The 27,985-nt window shown below is 46.6% G+C and overlaps 1 protein-coding gene across 1 annotated transcript in view; it reads right to left on the minus strand.

Annotated features, from left to right (window-relative positions):
* The window catches only part of LOC135051331 (transient receptor potential cation channel subfamily M member 2-like), a 381,374-nt gene that overhangs the window by 77,985 nt on the left and 275,404 nt on the right, over positions 1-27,985 (minus strand). Inside the window, exon 15 of the mRNA XM_063957386.1 lies at positions 26,015-26,134. Within this exon, the coding sequence (XP_063813456.1) occupies positions 26,015-26,134 (120 nt within the window). The remainder of the gene's footprint in view (positions 1-26,014; positions 26,135-27,985) is intronic.

A 27,985-nucleotide genomic window follows, 5' to 3' on the forward strand; every position in this document is an offset into this window, starting at 1 on the left:
ATGATGATACTTGGTAGATGTGTGATATAGGTGTGTATGGTCACAGTTACAGTGTATAGATGTACAGCGCTATGTTTGGGATGTGGTGATGATGATACTTGGTAGATGTATGATATAGGTGTGTATGGTCACAGTTACAGTGTGTAGATGTACAGCGCTATGTTTGGGATGTGGTGATGATACTTGGTAGATGTGTGATATAGGTGTGTATGGTCACAGTTACAGTGTGTAGATGTACAGCGCTATGTTTGGGATGTGATGATGATGATACTTGGTAGATGTGTGATATAGGTGTGTATGGTCACAGTTACAGTGTATAGATGTACAGTGCTATGTTTGGGATGTGATGATGATACTTGGTAGATGTGTGATATAGGTGTGTATGATCACAGTTACAGTGTATAGATGTACAGCGCTATGTTTGGGATGTGGTGATGATGATACTTGGTAGATGTGTGATATAGGTGTGTATGGTCACAGTTACAGTGTGTAGATGTACAGCGCTATGTTTGGGATGTGATGATGATGAACTTGGTAGATGTGTGATATAGGTGTGTATGGTCACAGTTACAGTGTATAGATGTACAGCGCTATGTTTGGGATGTGATGATGATACTTGGTAGATGTGTGATATAGGTGTGTATGGTCACAGTTACAGTGTGTAGATGTACAGCGCTATGTTTGGGATGTGATGATGATGATACTTGGTAGATGTGTGATATAGGTGTGTATGGTCACAGTTACAGTGTGTAGATGTACAGCGCTATGTTTGGGATGTGGTGATGATACTTGGTAGATGTATGATATAGGTGTGTATGGTCACAGTTACAGTGTATAGATGTACAGCGCTATGTTTGGGATGTGGTGATGATGATACTTGGTAGATGTGTGATATAGGTGTGTATGGTCACAGTTACAGTGTGTAGATGTACAGCGCTATGTTTGGGATGTGATGATGATACTTGGTAGATGTGTGATATAGGTGTGTATGGTCACAGTTACAGTGTATAGATGTACAGCGCTATGTTTGGGATGTGATGATGATACTTGGTAGAGTGTGATATAGGTGTGTATGGTCACAGTTACAGTGTATAGATGTACAGTGCTATGTTTGGGATGTGATGATGATACTTGGTAGATGTGTGATATAGGTGTGTATGGTCACAGTTACAGTGTGTAGATGTACAGCGCTATGTTTGGGATGTGATGATGATACTTGGTAGATGTGTGATATAGGTGTGTATGGTCACAGTTACAGTGTATAGATGTACAGCGCTATGTTTGGATGGTGATGATGATACTTGGTAGATGTGTGATATAGGTGTGTATGGTCACAGTTACAGTGTATAGATGTACAGCGCTATGTTTGGGATGTGATGATGATACTTGGTAGATGTGTGATATAGGTGTGTATGGTCACAGTTACAGTGTATAGATGTACAGCGCTATGTTTGGGATGTGATGATGATACTTGGTAGATGTGTGATATAGGTGTGTATGGTCACAGTTACAGTGTATAGATGTACAGCGCTATGTTTGGGATGTGGTGATGATACTTGGTAGATGTGTGATATAGGTGTGTATGGTCACAGTTACAGTGTGTAGATGTACAGCGCTATGTTTGGGATGTGATGATGATGATACTTGGTAGATGTGTGATATAGGTGTGTATGGTCACAGTTACAGTGTATAGATGTACAGCGCTATGTTTGGGATGTGATGATGATACTTGGTAGATGTGTGATATAGGTGTGTATGGTCACAGTTACAGTGTATAGATGTACAGCGCTATGTTTGGGATGTGATGATGATGATACTTGGTAGATGTGTGATATAGGTGTGTATGGTCACAGTTACAGTGTGTAGATGTACAGCGCTATGTTTGGGATGTGATGATGATACTTGGTAGATGTGTGATATAGGTGTGTATGGTCACAGTTACAGTGTATAGATGTACAGCGCTATGTTTGGGATGTGATGATGATACTTGGTAGATGTGTGATATAGATGTGTATGGTCACAGTTACAGTGTATAGATGTACAGCGCTATGTTTGGATGTGGTGATGATGATACTTGGTAGATGTGTGATATAGGTGTGTATGGTCACAGTTACAGTGTGTAGATGTACAGCGCTATGTTTGGGATGTGATGATGATACTTGGTAGATGTGTGATATAGGTGTGTATGGTCACAGTTACAGTGTATAGATGTACAGCGCTATGTTTGGGATGTGATGATGATACTTGGTAGATGTGTGATATAGGTGTGTATGGTCACAGTTACAGTGTATAGATGTACAGCGCTATGTTTGGGATGTGATGATGATGATACTTGGTAGATGTGTGATATAGGTGTGTATGGTCACAGTTACAGTGTATAGATGTACAGTGCTATGTTTGGGATGTGGTGATGATGATACTTGGTAGATGTGTGATATAGGTGTGTATGGTCACAGTTACAGTGTATAGATGTACAGCGCTATGTTTGGGATGTGATGATGATGATACTTGGTAGATGTGTGATATAGGTGTGTATGGTCACAGTTACAGTGTGTAGATGTACAGCGCTATGTTTGGGATGTGATGGTGATGATACTTGGTAGATGTGTGATATAGGTGTGTATGGTCACAGTTACAGTGTATAGATGTACAGCGCTATGTTTGGGATGTGATGATGATACTTGGTAGATGTGTGATATAGGTGTGTATGGTCACAGTTACAGTGTATAGATGTACAGCGCTATGTTTGGGATGTGGTGATGATGATACTTGGTAGATGTGTGATATAGGTGTGTATGGTCACAGTTACAGTGTATAGATGTACAGCGCTATGTTTGGGATGTGATGATGATGATACTTGGTAGATGTGTGATATAGGTGTGTATGGTCACAGTTACAGTGTATAGATGTACAGCGCTATGTTTGGGATGTGATGATGATGATACTTGGTAGATGTGTGATATAGGTGTGTATGGTCACAGTTACAGTGTGTAGATGTACAGCGCTATGTTTGGGATGTGGTGATGATACTTGGTAGATGTGTGATATAGGTGTGTATGGTCACAGTTACAGTGTATAGATGTACAGCGCTATGTTTGGATGTGGTGATGATGATACTTGGTAGATGTGTGATATAGGTGTGTATGGTCACAGTTACAGTGTATAGATGTACAGCGCTATGTTTGGGATGTGGTGATGATACTTGGTAGATGTGTGATATAGGTGTGTATGGTCACAGTTACAGTGTATAGATGTACAGCGCTATGTTTGGGATGTGATGATGATGATACTTGGTAGATGTGTGATATAGGTGTGTATGGTCACAGTTACAGTGTATAGATGTACAGCGCTATGTTTGGGATGTGGTGATGATGATACTTGGTAGATGTGTGATATAGGTGTGTATGGTCACAGTTACAGTGTGTAGATGTACAGCGCTATGTTTGGGATGTGATGATGATACTTGGTAGATGTGTGATATAGGTGTGTATGGTCACAGTTACAGTGTATAGATGTACAGCGCTATGTTTGGGATGTGATGATGATACTTGGTAGATGTGTGATATAGGTGTGTATGGTCACAGTTACAGTGTGTAGATGTACAGCGCTATGTTTGGGATGTGATGATGATACTTGGTAGATGTGTGATATAGGTGTGTATGGTCACAGTTACAGTGTATAGATGTACAGCGCTATGTTTGGGATGTGATGATGATGATACTTGGTAGATGTGTGATATAGATGTGTATGGTCACAGTTACAGTGTATAGATGTACAGCGCTATGTTTGGGATGTGGTGATGATGATACTTGGTAGATGTGTGATATAGGTGTGTATGGTCACAGTTACAGTGTATAGATGTACAGCGCTATGTTTGGGATGTGATGATGATACTTGGTAGATGTGTGATATAGGTGTGTATGGTCACAGTTACAGTGTATAGATGTACAGCGCTATGTTTGGGATGTGATGATGATGATACTTGGTAGATGTGTGATATAGGTGTGTATGGTCACAGTTACAGTGTATAGATGTACAGTGCTATGTTTGGGATGTGTGATGATGATACTTGGTAGATGTGTGATATAGGTGTGTATGGTCACAGTTACAGTGTATAGATGTACAGCGCTATGTTTGGGATGTGATGATGATGATACTTGGTAGATGTGTGATATAGGTGTGTATGGTCACAGTTACAGTGTATAGATGTACAGCGCTATGTTTGGGATGTGGTGATGATGATACTTGGTAGATGTGTGATATAGGTGTGTATGGTCACAGTTACAGTGTATAGATGTACAGCGCTATGTTTGGGATGTGGTGATGATGATACTTGGTAGATGTGTGATATAGGTGTGTATGGTCACAGTTACAGTGTATAGATGTACAGCGCTATGTTTGGGATGTGATGATGATGATACTTGGTAGATGTGTGATATAGGTGTGTATGGTCACAGTTACAGTGTATAGATGTACAGCGCTATGTTTGGGATGTGATGACTGATGCTTGGTAGATGTGTGATATAGGTGTGTATGGTCACAGTTACAGTGTATAGATGTACAGCGCTATGTTTGGGATGTGGTGATGATACTTGGTAGATGTGTGATATAGGTGTGTATGGTCACAGTTACAGTGTGTAGATGTACAGCGCTATGTTTGGGATGTGGTGATGATACTTGGTAGATGTGTGATATAGGTGTGTATGGTCACAGTTACAGTGTATAGATGTACAGCGCTATGTTTGGGATGTGGTGATGATACTTGGTAGATGTGTGATATAGGTGTGTATGGTCACAGTTACAGTGTATAGATGTACAGCGCTATGTTGGGATGTGGTGATGATGATACTTGGTAGATGTGTGATATAGGTGTGTATGGTCACAGTTACAGTGTATAGATGTACAGCGCTATGTTGGGATGTGGTGATGATGATACTTGGTAGATGTGTGATATAGGTGTGTATGGTCACAGTTACAGTGTATAGATGTACAGCGCTATGTTTGGATGTGGTGATGATGATACTTGGTAGATGTGTGATATAGGTGTGTATGGTCACAGTTACAGTGTATAGATGTACAGCGCTATGTTTGGGATGTGATGATGATGATACTTGGTAGATGTGTGATATAGGTGTGTATGGTCACAGTTACAGTGTATAGATGTACAGCGCTATGTTTGGGATGTGGTGATGATGATACTTGGTAGATGTGTGATATAGGTGTGTATGGTCACAGTTACAGTGTATAGATGTACAGCGCTATGTTTGGGATGTGATGATGATACTTGGTAGATGTGTGATATAGGTGTGTATGGTCACAGTTACAGTGTGTAGATGTACAGCGCTATGTTTGGGATGTGATGATGATGATACTTGGTAGATGTGTGATATAGGTGTGTATGGTCACAGTTACAGTGTATAGATGTACAGCGCTATGTTTGGGATGTGATGATGATGATACTTGGTAGATGTGTGATATAGGTGTGTATGGTCACAGTTACAGTGTATAGATGTACAGCGCTATGTTTGGGATGTGATGATGATGATACTTGGTAGATGTGTGATATAGGTGTGTATGTCACAGTTACAGTGTATAGATGTACAGCGCTATGTTTGGGATGTGATGATGATACTTGGTAGATGTGTGATATAGGTGTGTATGATCACAGTTACAGTGTATAGATGTACAGCGCTATGTTTGGGATGTGATGATGATACTTGGTAGATGTGTGATATAGGTGTGTATGGTCACAGTTACAGTGTATAGATGTACAGCGCTATGTTGGGATGTGATGATGATGATACTTGGTAGATGTGTGATATAGGTGTGTATGGTCACAGTTACAGTGTATAGATGTACAGCGCTATGTTTGGGATGTGATGATGATACTTGGTAGATGTGTGATATAGGTGTGTATGGTCACAGTTACAGTGTAGTAGATGTACAGCGCTATGTTTGGATGTGATGATGATGATACTTGGTAGATGTGTGATATAGGTGTGTATGGTCACAGTTACAGTGTATAGATGTACAGCGCTATGTTTGGGATGTGGTGATGATGATACTTGGTAGATGTGTGATATAGGTGTGTATGGTCACAGTTACAGTGTATAGATGTACAGCGCTATGTTTGGGATGTGATGATGATACTTGGTAGATGTGTGATATAGGTGTGTATGGTCACAGTTACAGTGTATAGATGTACAGCGCTATGTTTGGGATGTGTGATGATGATACTTGGTAGATGTGTGATATAGGTGTGTATGGTCACAGTTACAGTGTGTAGATGTACAGCGCTATGTTTGGGATGTGATGATGATACTTGGTAGATGTGTGATATAGGTGTGTATGGTCACAGTTACAGTGTATAGATGTACAGCGCTATGTTTGGGATGTGATGATGATGATACTTGGTAGATGTGTGATATAGGTGTGTATGGTCACAGTTACAGTGTATAGATGTACAGCGCTATGTTTGGGATGTGATGATGATACTTGGTAGATGTGTGATATAGGTGTGTATGGTCACAGTTACAGTGTATAGATGTACAGCGCTATGTTGGGATGTGATGATGATGATACTTGGTAGATGTGTGATATAGGTGTGTATGGTCACAGTTACAGTGTGTAGATGTACAGCGCTATGTTTGGGATGTGATGATGATACTTGTAGATTGTGTGATATAGGTGTGTATGGTCACAGTTACAGTGTATAGATGTACAGCGCTATGTTTGGGATGTGATGATGATACTTGGTAGATGTGTGATATAGGTGTGTATGGTCACAGTTACAGTGTATAGATGTACAGCGCTATGTTTGGGATGTGATGATGATGATACTTGGTAGATGTGTGATTTAGGTGTGTATGGTCACAGTTACAGTGTATAGATGTACAGCGCTATGTTTGGGATGTGATGATGATGATACTTGGTAGATGTGTGATATAGATGTGTATGGTCACAGTTACAGTGTATAGATGTACAGCGCTATGTTTGGGATGTGATGATGATGATACTTGGTAGATGTGTGATATAGGTGTGTATGGTCACAGTTACAGTGTGTAGATGTACAGTGCTATGTTTGGGATGTGATGATGATACTTGGTAGATGTGTGATATAGGTGTGTATGGTCACAGTTACAGTGTATAGATGTACAGCGCTATGTTTGGGATGTGATGATGATGATACTTGGTAGATGTGTGATATAGATGTGTATGGTCACAGTACAGTGTATAGATGTACAGCGCTATGTTTGGGATGTGGTGATGATACTTGGTAGATGTGTGATATAGGTGTGTATGGTCACAGTTACAGTGTATAGATGTACAGCGCTATGTTTGGGATGTGGTGATGATGATACTTGGTAGATGTGTGATATAGGTGTGTATGGTCACAGTTACAGTGTATAGATGTACAGCGCTATGTTTGGGATGTGATGATGATACTTGGTAGATGTGTGATATAGGTGTGTATGGTCACAGTTACAGTGTATAGATGTACAGCGCTATGTTTGGGATGTGGTGATGATGATACTTGGTAGATGTGTGATATAGGTGTGTATGGTCACAGTTACAGTGTATAGATGTACAGCGCTATGTTTGGGATGTGATGATGATGATACTTGGTAGATGTGTGATATAGGTGTGTATGGTCACAGTTACAGTGTATAGATGTACAGCGCTATGTTTGGGATGTGATGATGATGATACTTGGTAGATGTGTGATATAGGTGTGTATGGTCACAGTTACAGTGTATAGATGTACAGCGCTATGTTTGGGATGTGATGATGATACTTGGTAGATGTGTGATATAGGTGTGTATGGTCACAGTTACAGTGTATAGATGTACAGCGCTATGTTTGGGATGTGGTGATGATGATACTTGGTAGATGTGTGATATAGGTGTGTATGGTCACAGTTACAGTGTATAGATGTACAGCGCTATGTTTGGGATGTGATGATGATACTTGGTAGATGTGTGATATAGGTGTGTATGGTCACAGTTACAGTGTATAGATGTACAGCGCTATGTTTGGGATGTGATGATGATGATACTTGGTAGATGTGTGATATAGGTGTGTATGGTCACAGTTACAGTGTATAGATGTACAGCGCTATGTTTGGGATGTGATGATGATACTTGGTAGATGTGTGATATAGGTGTGTATGGTCACAGTTACAGTGTGTAGATGTACAGCGCTATGTTTGGGATGTGATGATGATACTTGGTAGATGTGTGATATAGGTGTGTATGGTCACAGTTACAGTGTATAGATGTACAGCGCTATGTTTGGGATGTGATGATGATACTTGGTAGATGTGTGATATAGGTGTGTATGGTCACAGTTACAGTGTATAGATGTACAGCGCTATGTTTGGGATGTGGTGATGATACTTGGTAGATGTGTGATATAGGTGTGTATGGTCACAGTTACAGTGTATAGATGTACAGCGCTATGTTTGGGATGTGATGATGATACTTGGTAGATGTGTGATATAGGTGTGTATGGTCACAGTTACAGTGTATAGATGTACAGCGCTATGTTTGGGATGTGATGATGATACTTGGTAGATGTGTGATATAGGTGTGTATGGTCACAGTTACAGTGTGTAGATGTACAGCGCTATGTTTGGGATGTGATGATGATGATACTTGGTAGATGTGTGATATAGGTGTGTATGGTCACAGTTACAGTGTATAGATGTACAGCGCTATGTTTGGGATGTGGTGATGATGATACTTGGTAGATGTGTGATATAGGTGTGTATGGTCACAGTTACAGTGTATAGATGTACAGCGCTATGTTTGGGATGTGATGATGATACTTGGTAGATGTGTGATATAGGTGTGTATGGTCACAGTTACAGTGTATAGATGTACAGCGCTATGTTTGGGATGTGATGATGATGATACTTGGTAGATGTGTGATATAGGTGTGTATGGTCACAGTTACAGTGTGTAGATGTACAGCGCTATGTTTGGGATGTGATGATGATACTTGGTAGATGTGTGATATAGGTGTGTATGGTCACAGTTACAGTGTGTAGATGTACAGCGCTATGTTTGGGATGTGATGATGATGATACTTGGTAGATGTGTGATATAGGTGTGTATGGTCACAGTTACAGTGTATAGATGTACAGCGCTATGTTTGGGATGTGATGATGATGATACTTGGTAGATGTGTGATATAGGTGTGTATGGTCACAGTTACAGTGTATAGATGTACAGCGCTATGTTTGGGATGTGATGATGATACTTGGTAGATGTGTGATATAGGTGTGTATGGTCACAGTTACAGTGTATAGATGTACAGCGCTATGTTTGGGATGTGATGATGATACTTGGTAGATGTGTGATATAGGTGTGTATGGTCACAGTTACAGTGTATAGATGTACAGCGCTATGTTTGGGATGTGATGATGATACTTGGTAGATGTGTGATATAGGTGTGTATGGTCACAGTTACAGTGTATAGATGTACAGCGCTATGTTTGGGATGTGATGATGATGATACTTGGTAGATGTGTGATATAGGTGTGTATGGTCACAGTTACAGTGTATAGATGTACAGCGCTATGTTTGGGATGTGGTGATGATGATACTTGGTAGATGTGTGATATAGGTGTGTATGATCACAGTTACAGTGTGTAGATGTACAGCGCTATGTTTGGGATGTGGTGATGATGATACTTGGTAGATGTGTGATATAGGTGTGTATGATCACAGTTACAGTGTGTAGATGTACAGCGCTATGTTTGGGATGTGATGATGATGATACTTGGTAGATGTGTGATATAGGTGTGTATGGTCACAGTTACAGTGTGTAGATGTACAGCGCTATGTTTGGGATGTGGTGATGATGATACTTGGTAGATGTGTGATATAGGTGTGTATGATCACAGTTACAGTGTGTAGATGTACAGCGCTATGTTTGGGATGTGGTGATGATGATACTTGGTAGATGTGTGATATAGGTGTGTATGGTCACAGTTACAGTGTATAGATGTACAGTGCTATGTTTGGGATGTGATGATGATACTTGGTAGATGTGTGATATAGGTGTGTATGATCACAGTTACAGTGTATAGATGTACAGCGCTATGTTTGGGATGTGGTGATGATGATACTTGTAGATGTGTGATATAGGTGTGTATGGTCACAGTTACAGTGTATAGATGTACAGCGCTATGTTTGGGATGTGATGATGATGATACTTGGTAGATGTGTGATATAGGTGTGTATGGTCACAGTTACAGTGTATAGATGTACAGCGCTATGTTTGGGATGTGATGATGATGATACTTGGTAGATGTGTGATATAGGTGTGTATGATCACAGTTACAGTGTATAGATGTACAGCGCTATGTTTGGGATGTGGTGATGATGATACTTGGTAGATGTGTGATATAGGTGTGTATGGTCACAGTTACAGTGTATAGATGTACAGCGCTATGTTTGGGATGTGGTGATGATGATACTTGGTAGATGTGTGATATAGGTGTGTATGGTCACAGTTACAGTGTATAGATGTACAGCGCTATGTTTGGGATGTGATGATGATACTTGGTAGATGTGTGATATAGGTGTGTATGGTCACAGTTACAGTGTATAGATGTACAGCGCTATGTTTGGGATGTGATGATGATGATACTTGGTAGATGTGTGATATAGATGTGTATGGTCACAGTTACAGTGTATAGATGTACAGCGCTATGTTTGGGATGTGATGATGATGATACTTGGTAGATGTGTGATATAGGTGTGTATGGTCACAGTTACAGTGTGTAGATGTACAGTGCTATGTGTGGGATGTGGTGATGATGATACTTGGTAGATGTGTGATATAGGTGTGTATGGTCACAGTTACAGTGTATAGATGTACAGCGCTATGTTTGGGATGTGATGATGATGATACTTGGTAGATGTGTGATATAGGTGTGTATGGTCACAGTTACAGTGTATAGATGTACAGCGCTATGTTTGGGATGTGATGATGATGATACTTGGTAGATGTGTGATATAGGTGTGTATGGTCACAGTTACAGTGTATAGATGTACAGCGCTATGTTTGGGATGTGGTGATGATGATACTTGGTAGATGTGTGATATAGGTGTGTATGGTCACAGTTACAGTGTATAGATGTACAGCGCTATGTTTGGGATGTGATGATGATGATACTTGGTAGATGTGTGATATAGATGTGTATGGTCACAGTTACAGTGTGTAGATGTACAGCGCTATGTTTGGGATGTGATGATGATGATACTTGGTAGATGTGTGATATAGGTGTGTATGGTCACAGTTACAGTGTATAGATGTACAGCGCTATGTTTGGGATGTGATGATGATGATACTTGGTAGATGTGTGATATAGGTGTGTATGGTCACAGTTACAGTGTATAGATGTACAGCGCTATGTTTGGGATGTGATGATGATGATACTTGGTAGATGTGTGATATAGGTGTGTATGGTCACAGTTACAGTGTATAGATGTACAGCGCTATGTTTGGGATGTGATGATGATGATACTTGGTAGATGTGTGATATAGGTGTGTATGGTCACAGTTACAGTGTATAGATGTACAGCGCTATGTTTGGGATGTGATGATGATGATACTTGGTAGATGTGTGATATAGGTGTGTATGGTCACAGTTACAGTGTATAGATGTACAGCGCTATGTTTGGGATGTGATGATGATACTTGGTAGATGTGTGATATAGGTGTGTATGGTCACAGTTACAGTGTATAGATGTACAGCGCTATGTTTGGGATGTGGTGATGACACTGGCAGGGCTGTGGAAAGAGACTGCAGCGGCGTGACATCACTCTCAGCCTCAGCAACCCAAAACATGGCGGGTAGCCAGACTGTACAGGCAGGGATCTAATTGGCGGGTGTGAAAGCATCGCCGCTATGTTTTTCTTTCGCACCTGACATCCGGGGCAGACTAGCCCTGTGCTGGGCGTCCCCCCTGCGTGTCTGAGAAACTGATCGTAGATGTGCTAATTTATTTCATCTAGAATCAGCTGTGAATGACCCCCAATGCATTGTACACGTTACCTTGTGTAAAGTCACATGATTGACGTCACATACACAACAGTACAATGAATATAGCGGTTTAGCGTATAACACAGCTGGGTGGACGGGAGGGGGAGAGCGCGGAGCAATATATAAAGTTGAGCAGAGTGTTGAACATGACATCATCTTTATATGAAAAACTTCCTGTGCGTCTCAACAACAGGCTTCTGTAGATCATGTGACAGCGGTGTACTGTACGGGCGCCCTGTAACATGTATAATATAATGTCTCTAGTGGTTTAGCATATAATGCAGCTGGGTGGTGATGTAATGATAATCCTTTATTACAGTCACCTGCAGCTCTGCATTCATGATAAAACGCAGTTCAGTGCTACTGTATAGTGTAATGAATGACGGCTTTTTTCAGCCAATCAGCAGACGGTGCTACAGAAGCTTCATTGGCTATTTGATGCATGCGCTGTACAGTTTAGGAAAAGTGACATCTGGTGGCCAGAAACTCATATTACACTCTCTCTGGCTTTTACGAACGTTACGTTACATTAAGCATCCTAGAACACCAGGCAGGGGCATGGCAGGGCGCAACTTGCAGGGCGTGATACATGTCGTTTGGAGCAAAGATGTAGCAGGACACATCTGTACTTTCCTCTGTGAGTTACAGCTGCAATAATGGGACCAGAGGCAGAACTACCACAGGTGCATTGCACTGGGGCCCCTGAGGACTAAAGGGCCCACTGCTGTACTGACCAGCAATGAGTTATACATTCTCCCCTCCACTGCAGACCAGCAATGATTTATACATTCCCCCCTCTCCCTCCACTGCAGACTAGCAATAAGTTATACATTCCCCCCTCTCCCTCCACCGCAGACCAGCAATGAGTTATACATTCCCCCCTCTCCCTCCACCGCAGACCAGCAATGAGTTATACATTCCCCTCTCTCCCTCCACCGCAGACCAGCAATGAGTTATACATTCCCCCCTCTCCCTCCACCGCAGACCAGCAATGAGTTATACATTCCCCCCTCTCCCTCCACCGCAGACCAGCAATGAGTTATACATTCCCCCCTCTCCCTCCACCGCAGACCAGCAATGAGTTATACATTCCCCCCTCTCCCTCCACCGCAGACCAGCAATGAGTTATACATTCCCCCCTCTCCCTCCACCGCAGACCAGCAATGAGTTATACATTCCCCCCTCTCCCTCCACCGCAGACCAGCAATGAGTTATACATTCCCCCCTCTCCCTCCACCGCAGACCAGCAATGAGTTATACATTCCCCCTCTCCCTCCACCGCAGACCAGCAATGAGTTATACATTCCCCCCTCTCCCTCCACCGCAGACCAGCAATGAGTTATACATTCCCCCCTCCCCCTCCACCGCAGACCAGCAATGAGTTATACATTCCCCCCTCTCCCTCCACCGCAGACCAGCAATGAGTTATACATTCCTCCTCTCCCTCCACCGCAGACCAGCAATGAGTTATACATTCCCCCCTCTCCCTCCACCGCAGACCAGCAATGAGTTATACATTCCCCCCTCTCCCTCCACCGCAGACCAGCAATGAGTTATACATTCCCCCCTCTCCCTCCACCGCAGACCATCAATGAGTTATACATTCCCCCCCCTCTCTCCACCGCAGACCAGCAATAAGTTATACATTCCCCCCTCCCTCCACCGCAGACCAGCAATGAGTTATACATTCCCCCCTCTCCCTCCACCGCAGACCAGCAATGAGTTATACATTCCCCCCCTCCCTCCACCGCAGACCAGCAATGAGTTATACATTCCCCCCTCCACCGCAGACCAGCAATGAGTTATACATTCCCCCCTCTCCCTCCACCGCAGACCAGCAATGAGTTATACATTCCCCCCTCTCCCTCCACCGCAGACCAGCAATGAGTTATACATTCCCCCCTCTCCCTCCACCGCAGACCAGCAATGAGTTATACATTCCCCCCTCTCCCTCCACCGCAGACCAGCAATGAGTTATACATTCCCCTCTCCCTCCACCGCAGACCAGCAATGAGTTATACATTCCCCTCTCTCCCTCCACCGCAGACCAGCAATGAGTTATACATTCCCCCCTCTCCCTCCACCGCAGACCAGCAATGAGTTATACATTCCCCACTCTCCCTCCACCGCAGACCAGCAATGAGTTATACATTCCCCTCTCCCTCCACCGCAGACCAGCAATGAGTTATACATTCCCCCCTCTCCCTCCACCGCAGACCAGCAATGAGTTATACATTCCCCCCTCTCCCTCCACCGCAGACCAGCAATGAGTTATACATTCCCCCCTCTCCCTCCACCGCAGACCAGCAATGAGTTATACATTCCCCCCCTCCCTCCACCGCAGACCAGCAATGAGTTATACATTCCCCTCTCTCCCTCCACCGCAGACCAGCAATGAGTTATACATTTCCCCCCCTCTCTCCACCGCAGACCAGCAATGAGTTATACATTCCCCCCTCTCCCTCCACCGCAGACCAGCAATGAGTTATACATTCCCCCCCTCCCTCCACCGCAGACCAGCAATGAGTTATACATTCCCCTCTCTCCCTCCACCGCAGACCAGCAATAAGTTATACATTCTCCCCTCTCCCTCCACCGCAGACCATCAATGAGTTATACATTACCCCCTCTCCCTCCACCGCAGACCAGCAATGAGTTATACATTCCCCCCTCTCCCTCCACCGCAGACCAGCAATGAGTTATACATTCCCACCTCTCCCTCCACCGCAGACCAGCAATGAGTTATACATTCCCCATCTCCCTCCACCGCAGACCAGCAATGAGTTATACATTCCCCCCTCTCCCTCCACCGCAGACCAGCAATGAGTTATACATTCCCCCCTCTCCCTCCATCGCAGACCAGCAATGAGTTATACATTCCCCCCTCTCCCTCCACCGCAGACCAGCAATGAGTTATACATTCCCCCCTCTCCCTCCACCGCAGACCATCAATGAGTTATACATTCCCCCCTCTCCCTCCACCGCAGACCAGCAATGAGTTATACATTCCTCCCTCTCCCTCCACCGCAGACCAGCAATGAGTTATACATTCCCCCCTCTCCCTCCACCGCAGACCAGCAATGAGTTATACATTCCCCCCTCTCCCTCCATCGCAGACCAGCAATGAGTTATACAATCAACCCTCTCCCTCCACCGCAGACCAGCAATGAGTTATACATTCCCCCCTCTCCCTCCACCGCAGACCAGCAATGAGTTATACATTCCCCCCTCTCCCTCCATCGCAGACCAGCAATGAGTTATACATTCCCCCCTCTCCCTCCACCGCAGACCAGCAATGAGTTATACATTCCCCCCTCTCCCACCACCGCAGACCAGCAATGCGTTATACATTCCCCCCTCTCCCTCCACCGCAGACCAGCAATGAGTTATACATTCCCACCTCTCCCTCCACCGCAGACCAGCAATGAGTTATACATTCCCCCCTCTCCCTCCACCGTAGACCAGCAATGAGTTATACATTCCCCCCTCTCCCTCCACCGCAGACCAGCAATGAGTTATACATTCCCCCCTCTCCCTCCACCGCAGACCAGCAATGAGTTATACATTCCCCCTCTACCGCAGACCAGCAATAAGTTATACATTCCCCCCTCTCCCTCCACCGCAGACCAGCAATGAGTTATACATTCCCCCCTCTCCCTCCACCGCAGACCAGCAATGAGTTATACATTCCCCCCTCTCCCTCCACCGCAGACCAGCAATGAGTTATACATTCCCCCCTCTCCCTCCACCGCAGACCAGCAATGAGTTATACATTCCCCTCTCTCCCTCCACCGCAGACCAGCAATGAGTTATACATTCCCCTCTCTCCCTCCACCGCAGACCAGCAATAAGTAATACATTCCCCCCTCTCCCTTGTTATGCACACCAGTGCCAGCAGGAATGTACTGGTGTCTGAACGGAGAGGGATGCAAAACAAATGAACTCACAGACAGACTGGGGAATATGACATTACATACACAGAAGGTGATAGGGTAACAAAATTAACACAAAGTGAACAGAGAAGCCCAAAGGCTAAGAAACTGGGTGTCTCCCTAGTATTAGGAATGCTCAGATGGAAAGAAGTGAGATGTTGTGATTTAATACGTAGAGAACCCGAAATGCTGTTGCTAAGGGCAACAGCAAAACCCTAAAGGGTTACCAACGGGTGTGGCAGTAAACTCCTTGGTCAGAGATGGAATAATAGACACAAGGAGAGTCTCCACAATCCTAGTCCTCACTTGCAGTGCACTGGTTCAGCTTACTGCCACTAAACTGACACCTGAACACCTTGCACAGTGAGAAAGGATTTTGGCAGGCAAGTCTGAGAATACAGCCGCAAACTTGCTAGGTTCACAGAGTAGCAAAAGAACCCCAGCAGGTTAAACGACTGACTCCAGTCTTACTGCTAGGTCTGGATTGGCAGAGTGTAATACCAAATCCCAAGGCCTATTTGCAGTAAGCAACAAACAAATACAAAGTTTACTCAGTACTAGCTAGCTTTCAGGAACTGACTAACCAACAAAGATTCAGCAGCATTTGCCTAACCTGAGAAGAGGGTTTATATAGCAAGTGCTGTCCACGCCCCACTCAGACCTCACAGACTGTGAGCACAAAAACTAGCACCGGATCCCCTGTCGTGCACAGAGCCTTTAACCACTGCACAGCAAAAGACCCGAACCGGAGTATCAGCTACGCTCAGGTTACTCCGCTAGCACTTGTCTCCCGGTTGCCATGACGATGTGGCAGCACAGAGCAGGAGACCCTAACAGTACCCCTCCTCTGACGAGGGGTCAAAGAACCCCTACCACCGGGTTTATCGGGGAACTGCGAGAAGAAAGAGTGTAACAGTCTGGGGGCATGAAGATCACAACTGTGCACCCACGACCGCTCCTCCGGGCCATACCCCTTCCAGTGCACCAAAAATGACAGCCGACCCTGAACCATCTTGGAGTCAAGAATCCTTTCAACAACAAACTCCCTCTGGCCACGTATCAGAAGAGGGGAAGGTCTTCCACTGGAAGAAGGATTACTAATCGCCCGTTTTAAAAGGGAACAATGAAATGTTTTATTGATACCCAAAGAATGGGGTAGATCTAACTGAAATGCCACCGGATTGATAACCCTAGTGATCTTATAAGGACCGATGAACCGGGGGCCTAACTTATGAGATGGCTGTCTCAACTTCAAATTCTTGGTAGACAACCAGACGAAGTCTCCTAATTTGAAGCTGCAGGGTCTCTTCCGCTTATCAAAAACCCTTTTGGTCACTAATGACACAGACACAAGGGCTTTCTTCACTTTCCTCCAAATACCTCTAAGGACCGAAACCACAGAGGAACCACCAGGCGTGGAGTCCAGGGGGTCAAAAGAATTGGCCTTAGGATGATGCCCATACACACAAAGGAAGGGAGAGATCCCTGTAGCAGAGTAAGCCGCGTTGTTATAGGCAAACTCCGCCATGGACAGATGAGCAACCCAGTCAGTCTGACACTTGGAGACATAACACCTGAGGAACTGCTCCAAGGACTGGTTCACCCTTTCAGTCTGCCCATTAGACTGCGGATGGTAGCCTGACGACAAGCTGACAGAAATCTGGAGATCAAAACAAAATGCCCTCCAGAATTTGGCCACAAACTGAGATCCGCGGTCAGAGACCACATCAAGTGGCAACCCGTGGAGGCGCACAACATGCAGCATAAATAATTCAGACAGGCGTCTGGCCGATGGCAGCCCAACCAATGGAACGAAGTGCGCCATCTTCGAAAACCTGTCAACGACAACCCAGAAGGCTGTCATCCCAGAGGATTTGGGCAAGTCCACCACAAAATCCATTGAAATGTGGGTCCATGGCTTAGATGGAATAGAGAGTGGATGTAATGGGCCAACAGGAACCACTCTAGGAGTCTTATTTCGGGCACAGATGTCACATGCCCGAACCAACTGATCCACATCCCTAGCCACCGAGGGCCACCACACCGCCCTAGATAGCAACTCCCGAGTTCTGGCAATACCCGGGTGACCTGCCGACTTCTTGGCATGGAATTCCAGGAACACTCGCTGTCTTAACCTAGGAGGCACAAACAAAAGACCTACCGGAAGGTCTGGAGGAGCCTGCTCCTGTGCTCTAAGGACTAATGACAAGAGGTCCTGGGTAATGCCCACTTTAATACATGATGGGGACACAATGGGCAATGGCTCCTCGGTGGTCTCCTGGATTGGAGCAAAACTCCGCGAGAGCGCATCAGCCTTGATGTTTTTTGACCCAGGGCGATATGTTATAAAAAAATTAAAGCGAGCAAAAAACAAAGCCCATCGTGCCTGCCTGGCATTGAGGCGCTTCGCTGACTCTAAATATGCCAAATTCTTATGGTCGGTGAGAATTGAGACCACAAACTTAGCCCCCTCAAGCCAGTGTCTCCACTCCTCGAGTGCATCCTTAATAGCCAACAATTCCCAGTTACCCACGTCATAATTCATCTCGGCAGGCGAAAATTTACGGGAAAAGTAAGCACAGGGATGAAGGCGATTATCAGACACCCCCATCTGAAAGAGCACTGCCCCAATACCCATCTCAGAGGCATCCACCTCCACCACAAAAGGACGCTCTTGATCTGGGTGTCGCAGCACCTTGGCCGAGACAAATGCCCTTTTGAGACGGGCAAAAGCCGCTTTGGCCTCACAAGACCAGTGAGCAACATCCGCCCCTTTCTTAGTGAGTGCCACCAAGGGCGCCACTATAGACGAAAATCCAGCGATAAATCATCTATAAAAATTCGCAAAGCCCAGAAAACGCTGAAGCGCCTTCAAACTAGTGGGCTGCACCCAATCCAGGACTGCCTGTACCTTGGAACCCTCCATTTGGAAACCTTCTGGAGAGATAATATATCCTAGAAATGCGATTTGCTGAACTTCAAATTCGCACTTCTCCAACTTCGCCCCAAGCCGGTGGTCTCTGAGTTTCTGGAGGACTAAGCGTACATGCTTCCGATGTTCCTCCAGGGAATGGGAGAAGATTAGGATGTCATCTAAGTATACAACTAAGAATCTATCCAAATATTCCCTGAGCACATCGTTCATGAAGTCCTGGAAGACTGCCGGGGCATTACAGAGCCCAAAAGGCATCACCAAATATTCATAGTGCCCTGAGTGGGTATTAAAGGCAGTCTTCCATTCATCCCCCTCTCTTATTCGGATTAGATTGTACGCACCGCGTAGGTCAATCTTAGAAAAAATGGTGGCCGTACGAAGCTGGTCAAACAAGACCAAAATGAGAGGCAGTGGGTATGAGTTTTTAATCGTGATACGGTTCAATTCCCTGAAGTCGATGCAGGGTCGCAACGAACCGTCCTTTTTACCCACGAAGAAGAACCCCGACCCAACTGGAGACTGTGAAGGTCTGATAAATCCCTTAGCCAAGTTCTCCTGAATGTACTCTGCCATAGCCTGAGTCTCAGGACGTGACAGGGAGTACAACCTGCTCTTGGGAAGCTTAGCATTCGGCAACAAATTAATGGCACAGTCATAGGGGCGATGGGGAGGTAGTACCTCTGCAACTCTTTTGGAGAACACGTCCGCAAAATCTGCATAACATCCTGGCAATCCTGGCAAACTTAGCTGCGAAAGCCTGACTGGAAGGCTCAAGCAACTCCTGAAACAATCAGTACCCCAACTAAGAATCTCCCCAGAGACCCAGTCAAATTGAGGATTGTGGGCCCTTAACCAGGGTAACCCCAACACCAATGGGGCAAAAGTACAGACAGTCACATAAAAGGACAATTTTTCAGAGTGTGTGGCTCCAATAAACAAAGAAATCTGGCTAGTGCAAGAGGTAATTTTACCCTGGGATAATGGTTCCCCGTTTAACCCACAAATCTCAATTTCCGATGCCAAGGGTACTAAGGGAACAGAGTGTTTCAGGGCGAATTGGCGGTCCATAAAAACCCTGTCGGCCCCACTGTCCACAAAGGCCTCAGTCTTGACAGTTTGACCGAGGATCTTCAAGGTCACCGGAATGATAAAAGTCTTCTTGGGAAATTCTGACTTCTGGCCTAACAGGATATTTCCCATCACCCTCAGGCCCTGAAGTTTTCCGGCTTTTCTGGGCATGACACTACCACATGACCTTTATTCCCACAGTACAAACATAACCCCTGCTGTCTCCTCCACATCTTCTCACGCGAGGAGAGGCGGGTAGCCCCAATCTGCATAGGCTCCTCGGAAAATTCCTCAGAGTCTGAGGTTCCCTTGGGAAAGAAGGAAACCTCGGTCTCCCTTTCAAGACTGCGCTCTCTCAGCCGTCTATCCACCCGAATGGATAACTGCATGAGCTGATCCAAGCTATCAGGCAAGGGATATTGTACCAGTTGGTCTTTTAACTGGTTAGAAAGACCTCTTCGGTACTGGTGTCTCAGGGCTGGGTCATTCCACTGGGTATCATGGGCCAACCTCCGAAACTCCATACAATAAACCTCAACTGGCCTTCGCCCTTGCTTAAGGATCGAAATCTGAGCCTCGGCTGAGGCCGTCTTGTCAGGGTCATCATACAACATGCCCAGTGCCGTAAAAAAAGCATCAACACTTTTAAGCGACGGACAGTCAGGCTGCAACCCATATGCCCAGACCTGTGGGTCTCCTTGTAGCAAGGAAATCACTATGCCCACCCGCTGAATCTCCGACCCAGAAGACTGAGGCCTAAGCTGGAAATATAGCTTGCAGCTCTCCTTGAAACAAAAGAACTGCGAGCGATCTCCAGAAAAACGATCCGGGAGATTTACTTTCGGCTCCTTAACCCCTGAAGGTACTGCTGCTGCGGGAGCTCCGCCAGTGGCTTGCGAGGTGTGCATTTTAATGGACAAATCATTAAATTGTCGAGTCAGGACCTGCACCTGATCGACCACCTGTTGCAAAGTATTTTGAGGGGTATGCTCCATATTCCCACAAAATTTCAACAGGAGTATTAGGCTGCTGAATATGTTATGCACACCAGTGCCAGCAGGAATGTACTGGTGTCTGAACGGAGAGGGATGCAAAACAAATGAACTCACAGACAGACTGGGGAATATGACATTACATACACAGAAGGTGATAGGGTAACAAAATTAACACAAAGTGAACAGAGAAGCCCAAAGGCTAAGAAACTGGGTGTCTCCCTAGTATTAGGAATGCTCAGATGGAAAGAAGCGAGATGTTGTGATTTAATACGTAGAGAACCCGAAATGCTGTTGCTAAGGGCAACAGCAAAACCCTAAAGGGTTACCAACGGGTGTGGCGGTAAACTCCTTGGTCAGAGATGGAATAATAGACACAAGGAGAGTCTCCACAATCCTAGTCTTCACTTGCAGTGCACTGGTTCAGCTTACTGCCACTAAACTGACACCTGAACACCTTGCACAGTGAGAAAGGATTTTGGCAGGCAAGTCTGAGAATACAGCCGCAAACTTGCTAGGTTCACAGAGTAGCAAAAGAACCCCAGCAGGTTAAACAACTGACTCCAGTCTTACTGCTAGGTCTGGATTGGCAGAGTGTAGTACCAAATCCCAAGGCCTATTTGCAGTAAGCAACAACAAATACAAAGTTTACACAGTACTGGCTAACTTTCAGGAACTGACTAACCAACAAAGATTCAGCAGCATCTGCCTAACCTGAGAAGAGGGTTTATATAGCAGGTGCTGTCCACGCCCCACTCAGACCTCACAGACTGTGAGCACAAAAACCAGCACCGGATCCCCTGCCGTGCACAGAGCCTATAACCACTGCACAGCAAAAGACCCGAACCGGAGTATCAGCTATGCTCAGGTTACTCCGCTAGCACTTGTCTCCCGGTTGCCATGACGACGTGGCAGCACAGAGCAGGAGACCCTAACATCCCTCCACCACAGACCAGCAATGAGTTATACATTCCCCCCTCTCCCTCCACCGCAGACCAGCAATGAGTTATACACTCCCACCTCTCCCTCCACCGCAGACCAGCAATGAGTTATACATTCCCCCCTCTCCCTCCACCGCAGACCAGCAATGAGTTATACATTCCCCCCTCTCCCTCCACCGCAGACCAGCAATGAGTTATACATTCCCCCCTCTCCCTCCACCGCAGACCAGCAATGAGTTATACATTCCCCCCTCTCCCTCCACCGCAGACCAGCAATGAGTTATACATTCCCCCCTCTCCCTCCACCGCAGACCAGCAATGAGTTATACATTCCCCCCTCTCCCTCCACCGCAGACCAGCAATGAGTTACACATTCCCCCCTCTCCCTCCACCGCAGACCAGCAATGAGTTATACATTCCCCCCTCTCCCTCCACCGCAGACCAGCAATGAGTTATACATTCCCCCCTCTCCCTCCACCGCAGACCAGCAATGAGTTATACATTCCCCCCTCTCCCTCCACCGCAGACCTGCAATGAGTTATACATTCCCCCCTCTCCCTCCACCGCAGACCAGCAATGAGTTATACATTCCCCTCTCTCCCTCCACCGCAGACCAGCAATGAGTTATACATTCCCCCCTCTCCCTCCACCGCAGACCAGCAATGAGTTATACATTCCCCCCTCTCCCTCCACCGCAGACCAGCAATAAGTTATACATTCCCCCCTCTCCCTCCACCGCAGACCAGCAATGAGTTATACATTCCCCTCTCTCCCTCCACCGCAGACCAGCAATAAGTTATACATTCCCCTCTCTCCCTCCACCGCAGACCAGCAATGAGTTATACATTCCCCCCTCTCCCTCCACCGCAGACCAGCAATGAGTTATACATTCCCCCCTCTCCCTCCACCGCAGACCAGCAATGCGTTATACATTCCCCCCTCTCCCTCCACCGCAGACCAGCAATGAGTTATACATTCCCCCCTCTCCCTCCACCGCAGACCAGCAATGAGTTATACATCCCCCCTCTCCCTCCACCGCAGACCAGCAATGAGTTATACATTCCCCTCTCTCCCTCCACCGCAGACCAGCAATGAGTAATACATCCCCCCTCTCCCTCCACCGCAGACCAGCAATAAGTTATACATTCCCCTCTCTCCCTCCACCGCAGACCAGCAATAAGTTATACATTCCCCCTCTCCCTCCACCGCAGACCAGCAATGAGTTATACATTCCCCCCTCTCCCACCACCGCAGACCAGCAATAAGTTATACATTCCCCCCTCTCCCTCCACCGCAGACCAGCAATGAGTTATACATTCCCCCCTCTCCCTCCACCGCAGACCAGCAATGAGTTATACATTCCCCCCTCTCCCACCACCGCAGACCAGCAATAAGTTATACATTCCCCCCTCTCCCTCCACCGCAGACCAGCAATGAGTTATACATTCCCCCCTCTCCCTCCACCGCAGACCAGCAATGAGTTATACATTCCCCCCTCTCCCTCCACCGCAGACCAGCAATAAGTTATACATTCCCCCCTCTCCCTCCACCGCAGACCAGCAATGAGTTATACATTCCCCCCTCTCCCTCCACCGCAGACCAGCAAAGAGTTATACATTCCCCCGTCTCCCTCCACCGCAGACCAGCAATGAGATATACATTCCCCCCTCTCCCTCCACCGCAGACCAGCAATGAGTTATACATTCCCCCCTCTCCCTCCACCGCAGACCAGCAATGAGTTATACATTCCCCCCTCTCCCTCCACCGCAGACCAGCAATGAGTTATACATTCCCCCCTCTCCCTCCACCGCAGACCAGCAATGAGTTATACATTCCCCCCTCCACCGCAGACCAGCAATGAGTTATGCATTCCCCCCTCTCCCTCCACCGCAGACCAGCAATGAGTTATACATTCCCCCCTCTCCCTCCACCGCAGACCAGCAATGAGTTATACATTCCCCCCTCTCCCTCCACCGCAGACCAGCAATGAGTTATACATTCCCCCCTCTCCCTCCACCGCAGACCAGCAATGCGTTGTACATTCCCCCCTCTCCCTCCACCGCAGACCAGCAATGAGTTATACATTCCCCCCTCTCCCTCCACCGCAGACCAGCAATGAGTTATACATTCCCCCCTCTCCCTCCACCGCAGACCAGCAATGCGTTATACATTCCCCCCTCTCCCTCCACCACAGACCAGCAATGAGTTATACATTCCCCTCTCTCCCTCCACCGCAGACCAGCAATGAGTTATACATTCCCCCCTCTCCCTCCACCGCAGACCAGCAATGAGTTATACATTCCCCCCTCTCCCTCCACCGCAGACCAGCAATGCGTTATACATTCCCCCCTCTCCCTCCACCGCCGACCAGCAATGAGTTATACATTCCCCCCTCTCCCTCCACCGCAGACCAGCAATGAGTTATACATCCCCCCTCTCCCTCCACCGCAGACCAGCAATGAGTTATACATTCCCCTCTCTCCCTCCACTGCAGACCAGCAATGAGTTATACATTCCCCCCTCTCCCTCCACCGCAGACCAGCAATGAGTTATACATTCCCCCCTCTCCCACCACCGCAGACCAGCAATGAGTTATACATTCCCCCCTCCACCGCAGACCAGCAATAAGTTATACATTCCCCCCTCTCCATCCACCGCAGACCAGCAATAAGTTATACATTCCCCTCTCTCCCTCCACCGCAGACCAGCAATAAGTTATACATTCCCCCTCTCCCTCCACCGCAGACCAGCAATGAGTTATACATTCCCCCCTCTCCCTCCACCGCAGACCAGCAATGAGTTATACATTCCCCCCTCTCCCTCCACCGCAGACCAGCAATGAGTTATACATTCCCCCCTCTCCCTCCACCGCAGACCAGCAATAAGTTATACATTCCCCTCTCTCCCTCCACCGCAGACCAGCAATAAGTTATACATTCCCCCTCTCCCTCCACCGCAGACCAGCAATGAGTTATACATTCCCCCCTCTCCCTCCACCGCAGACCAGCAATAAGTTATACATTCCCCCCTCTCCCTCCACCGCAGACCAGCAATGAGTTATACATTCCCCCCTCTCCCTCCACCGCAGACCAGCAATAAGTTATACATTCCCCCCTCTCCCTCCACCGCAGACCAGCAATGAGTTATACATTCCCCCCTCTCCCTCCACCGCAGACCAGCAAAGAGTTATACATTCCCCCCTCTCCCTCCACCGCAGACCAGCAATGAGTTATACATTCCCCCCTCTCCCTCCACCGCAGACCAGCAATGAGTTATACATTCCCCCCTCTCCCTCCACCGCAGACCAGCAATGAGTTATACATTCCCCTCTCTCCCTCCACCGCAGACCAACAATGAGTTATACATTCCCCCCTCTCCCTCCACCGCAGACCAGCAATGAGTTATACATTCCCCCCTCTCCCTCCACCGCAGACCAGCAATGCGTTATACATTCCACCCTCTCCCTCCTCCGCAGACCAGCAATGCGTTATACATTCACCCCTTTCCCTCCACCGCAGACCAGCAATGAGTTATACATTCCCCCCTCTCCCTCCACCGCAGACCAGCAATGAGTTATACATTCCCCCCTCTCCCTCCACCGCAGACCAGCAATGCGTTATACATTCCCCCCTCTCCCTCCACCGCAGACCAGCAATGAGTTATCCCCTCCACCCACCACCGCAGACCATTTTGAGCAATGTCAGATGAATGGCCCAGTGCAGAGAGCAGAGTAGCCGCACTGCCTGAGGGAGCTGCCCCTTACCTTAGGGAGTCAGGGCTGCCCTTGTGTGTACTGGACTGATAGGGGCGTCCTGCCACCTACCAGCGCTGATGATCACAGCCACTTACTGCCTCTAAGTAACACACAGCTGTACGTTGTTTCTGATTCTCTGCACCGCGCAGAACATTGTGCATGTACAGTACCCCTGTCACCCACTCCCAACCCCTGCCACCCACTGCCAGGGGGCATATAGTGTGGAGGAGGGGCCCAAACTATATTTTTGCACCTGGGCCCACCAATCACAAGCTTTGGCTTTAAATGTACATTATACTGATAATGGGTATATAGGGCTGTGTGTGTCATTCCTTACCTACAGAGCGCAGATTCCATATTACTGCACATGACATTCTTCTGGTCGCATCGCACACCCATAGCTTCTTGCTCACATTGCGTCTCTGCGGTACGGGATACAGAATTTCCAGCTCCCTTTCTTTGAAGAAAACAGATGACATCACCAGTACTGTGATTGGCTCCCCTGTAAGCGTTCCGCACTCAATGTACAGCTACTGTAATTCATCAGTAACAAGTGGACACCTGAGCTACTGCACCTGTATGTTACTCTCCAGCAGAGGCGTAGCTAGACTTTTTGGTACCCTGTGCCACAGAAAGAGAATTGGCTTCCCCTCCCCCCATTTTTCCAATAGGAACATAGGCCCTCATTCCGAGTTGTTCGCTCGTTATTTTTCTTCGCATCGGAGCGATTAGTCGCAAACTGCGCATGCTCAATGTTCGCAGTGCGCCTGCGCCAAGTAAATTAGCACAAAAGTTTGTTATTTTACTCACGGCCTAACAAAGTTTTTTCATCGTTCTGCTGATCGTAGTGTGATTGACAGGAAGTGGGTGTTTCTGGGTGGAAACTGTCCGTTTTATGGGAGTGTGCGGAAAAACGCAGGCGTTTCAGGAAAAAACGCGGGAGTGTCTGGAGAAACGGAGGAGTGTCTGTACGAACGCTGGGTGTGTTTGTGACGTCAAACCAGGAACGAAATGGGCTGAGCTGATCGCAGTGTAGGAGTAAGTCTCGAGCTACTCAGAAACTGCTAAGAAATTTCCATTCGCAATTCTGCTAATCTTTCGTTCGCAATTCTGCAAAGCTAAGATTCACTCCCAGAGGGCGGCGGCTTAGCGTGTGCAAAGCTGCTAAAAGCAGCTAGCGAGTGAACAACTCGGAATGAGGGCCTTCAAATAAAATCATCTAGCTTACAATTATCCATCTTTCTATATAAGGGCAGATAGCTCAATGAATAGGGTGTCTGACTGCAATGCCACAGGCAATGGGTTAGAATCCTGGGTATGTCAGCATCTTTAAATGTAATAAAGGACAGTGTGACTGAATAACAAAGAGATCTCAGGTTGAGTTCATGAATGTTCAAACAAAGTAATGACCCAAAGGTGATTCAGTCCGGCGCTGGGTGGGAAGGTTCAACACAGCAGCTGATCAGACCTCAACAAAATATACAGATACAGCAGCAAAATATTCAGCGCTAGCAGTGGTCATAGATGACATGAGATGGTCAGTGAAATACACATGATTTATTAAAATAATTAAAAACAGGTTTGGCAACCTGAGTAAATTAGTAACTTAATATATAAAAACACAAAAAACATAAACAAGCGTCTCCGATTTGGAATATTGTTCCTGAATGGATGAAAATGGACACACAGTACTAGTGGGGTCCTGTGACCTGTTCCAGATGCAGTGGTCCCCTTACATCCTCCTTAAGGCTCAACATGCGCAGTATTGCAGATTAATCACATTTACCACAGCCAGCTTCAAGGATTTTAGCGATTTGGCATCGCGCATATGTCCAGGAGATCCTTGATGAACGCAGCTCTGTGGATTCCAAACGGCAAAAGGTGTTTCCCAAGATGGCAATTCGGGTCGCAATATGTTGAGGAAGGGGCCTGGAACGTATATAGATAGTGTTTTGGTGTCTTAGGGCCAATTCAGTAAAGATGGCGGATGCTGCTAATCAGCAGAAATTGCTATCCTTTTGCACGCATGCTGGGGCCGCCCATTGCTTAGCAAGGTCTCCCAGCATGCTGACCGGCGCCTCCCCCCTGCTACAAGCAAAAATTGCGATCGCCTTGCAATTTCTGTTTGTCAGCAGAAACTAAGGTTGACTCCTCCGGTGTAGCTTAGCTGCGGCCGCAGGAGTCCCAGAGCCATCTTACCTGTCGCGGCGGCTGCGTGTGACGTCACGCATCCGTCGGGACCGTGCCCCCGTTCACACCGCACAGCCCACTGTTCAGGTTGCCCTGCCCCCGCAACGCTCCGTATCCT

Source organism: Pseudophryne corroboree, chromosome 2, assembly GCF_028390025.1.
Source record: "Pseudophryne corroboree isolate aPseCor3 chromosome 2, aPseCor3.hap2, whole genome shotgun sequence".
NCBI lineage: Eukaryota > Metazoa > Chordata > Amphibia > Anura > Myobatrachidae > Pseudophryne > Pseudophryne corroboree.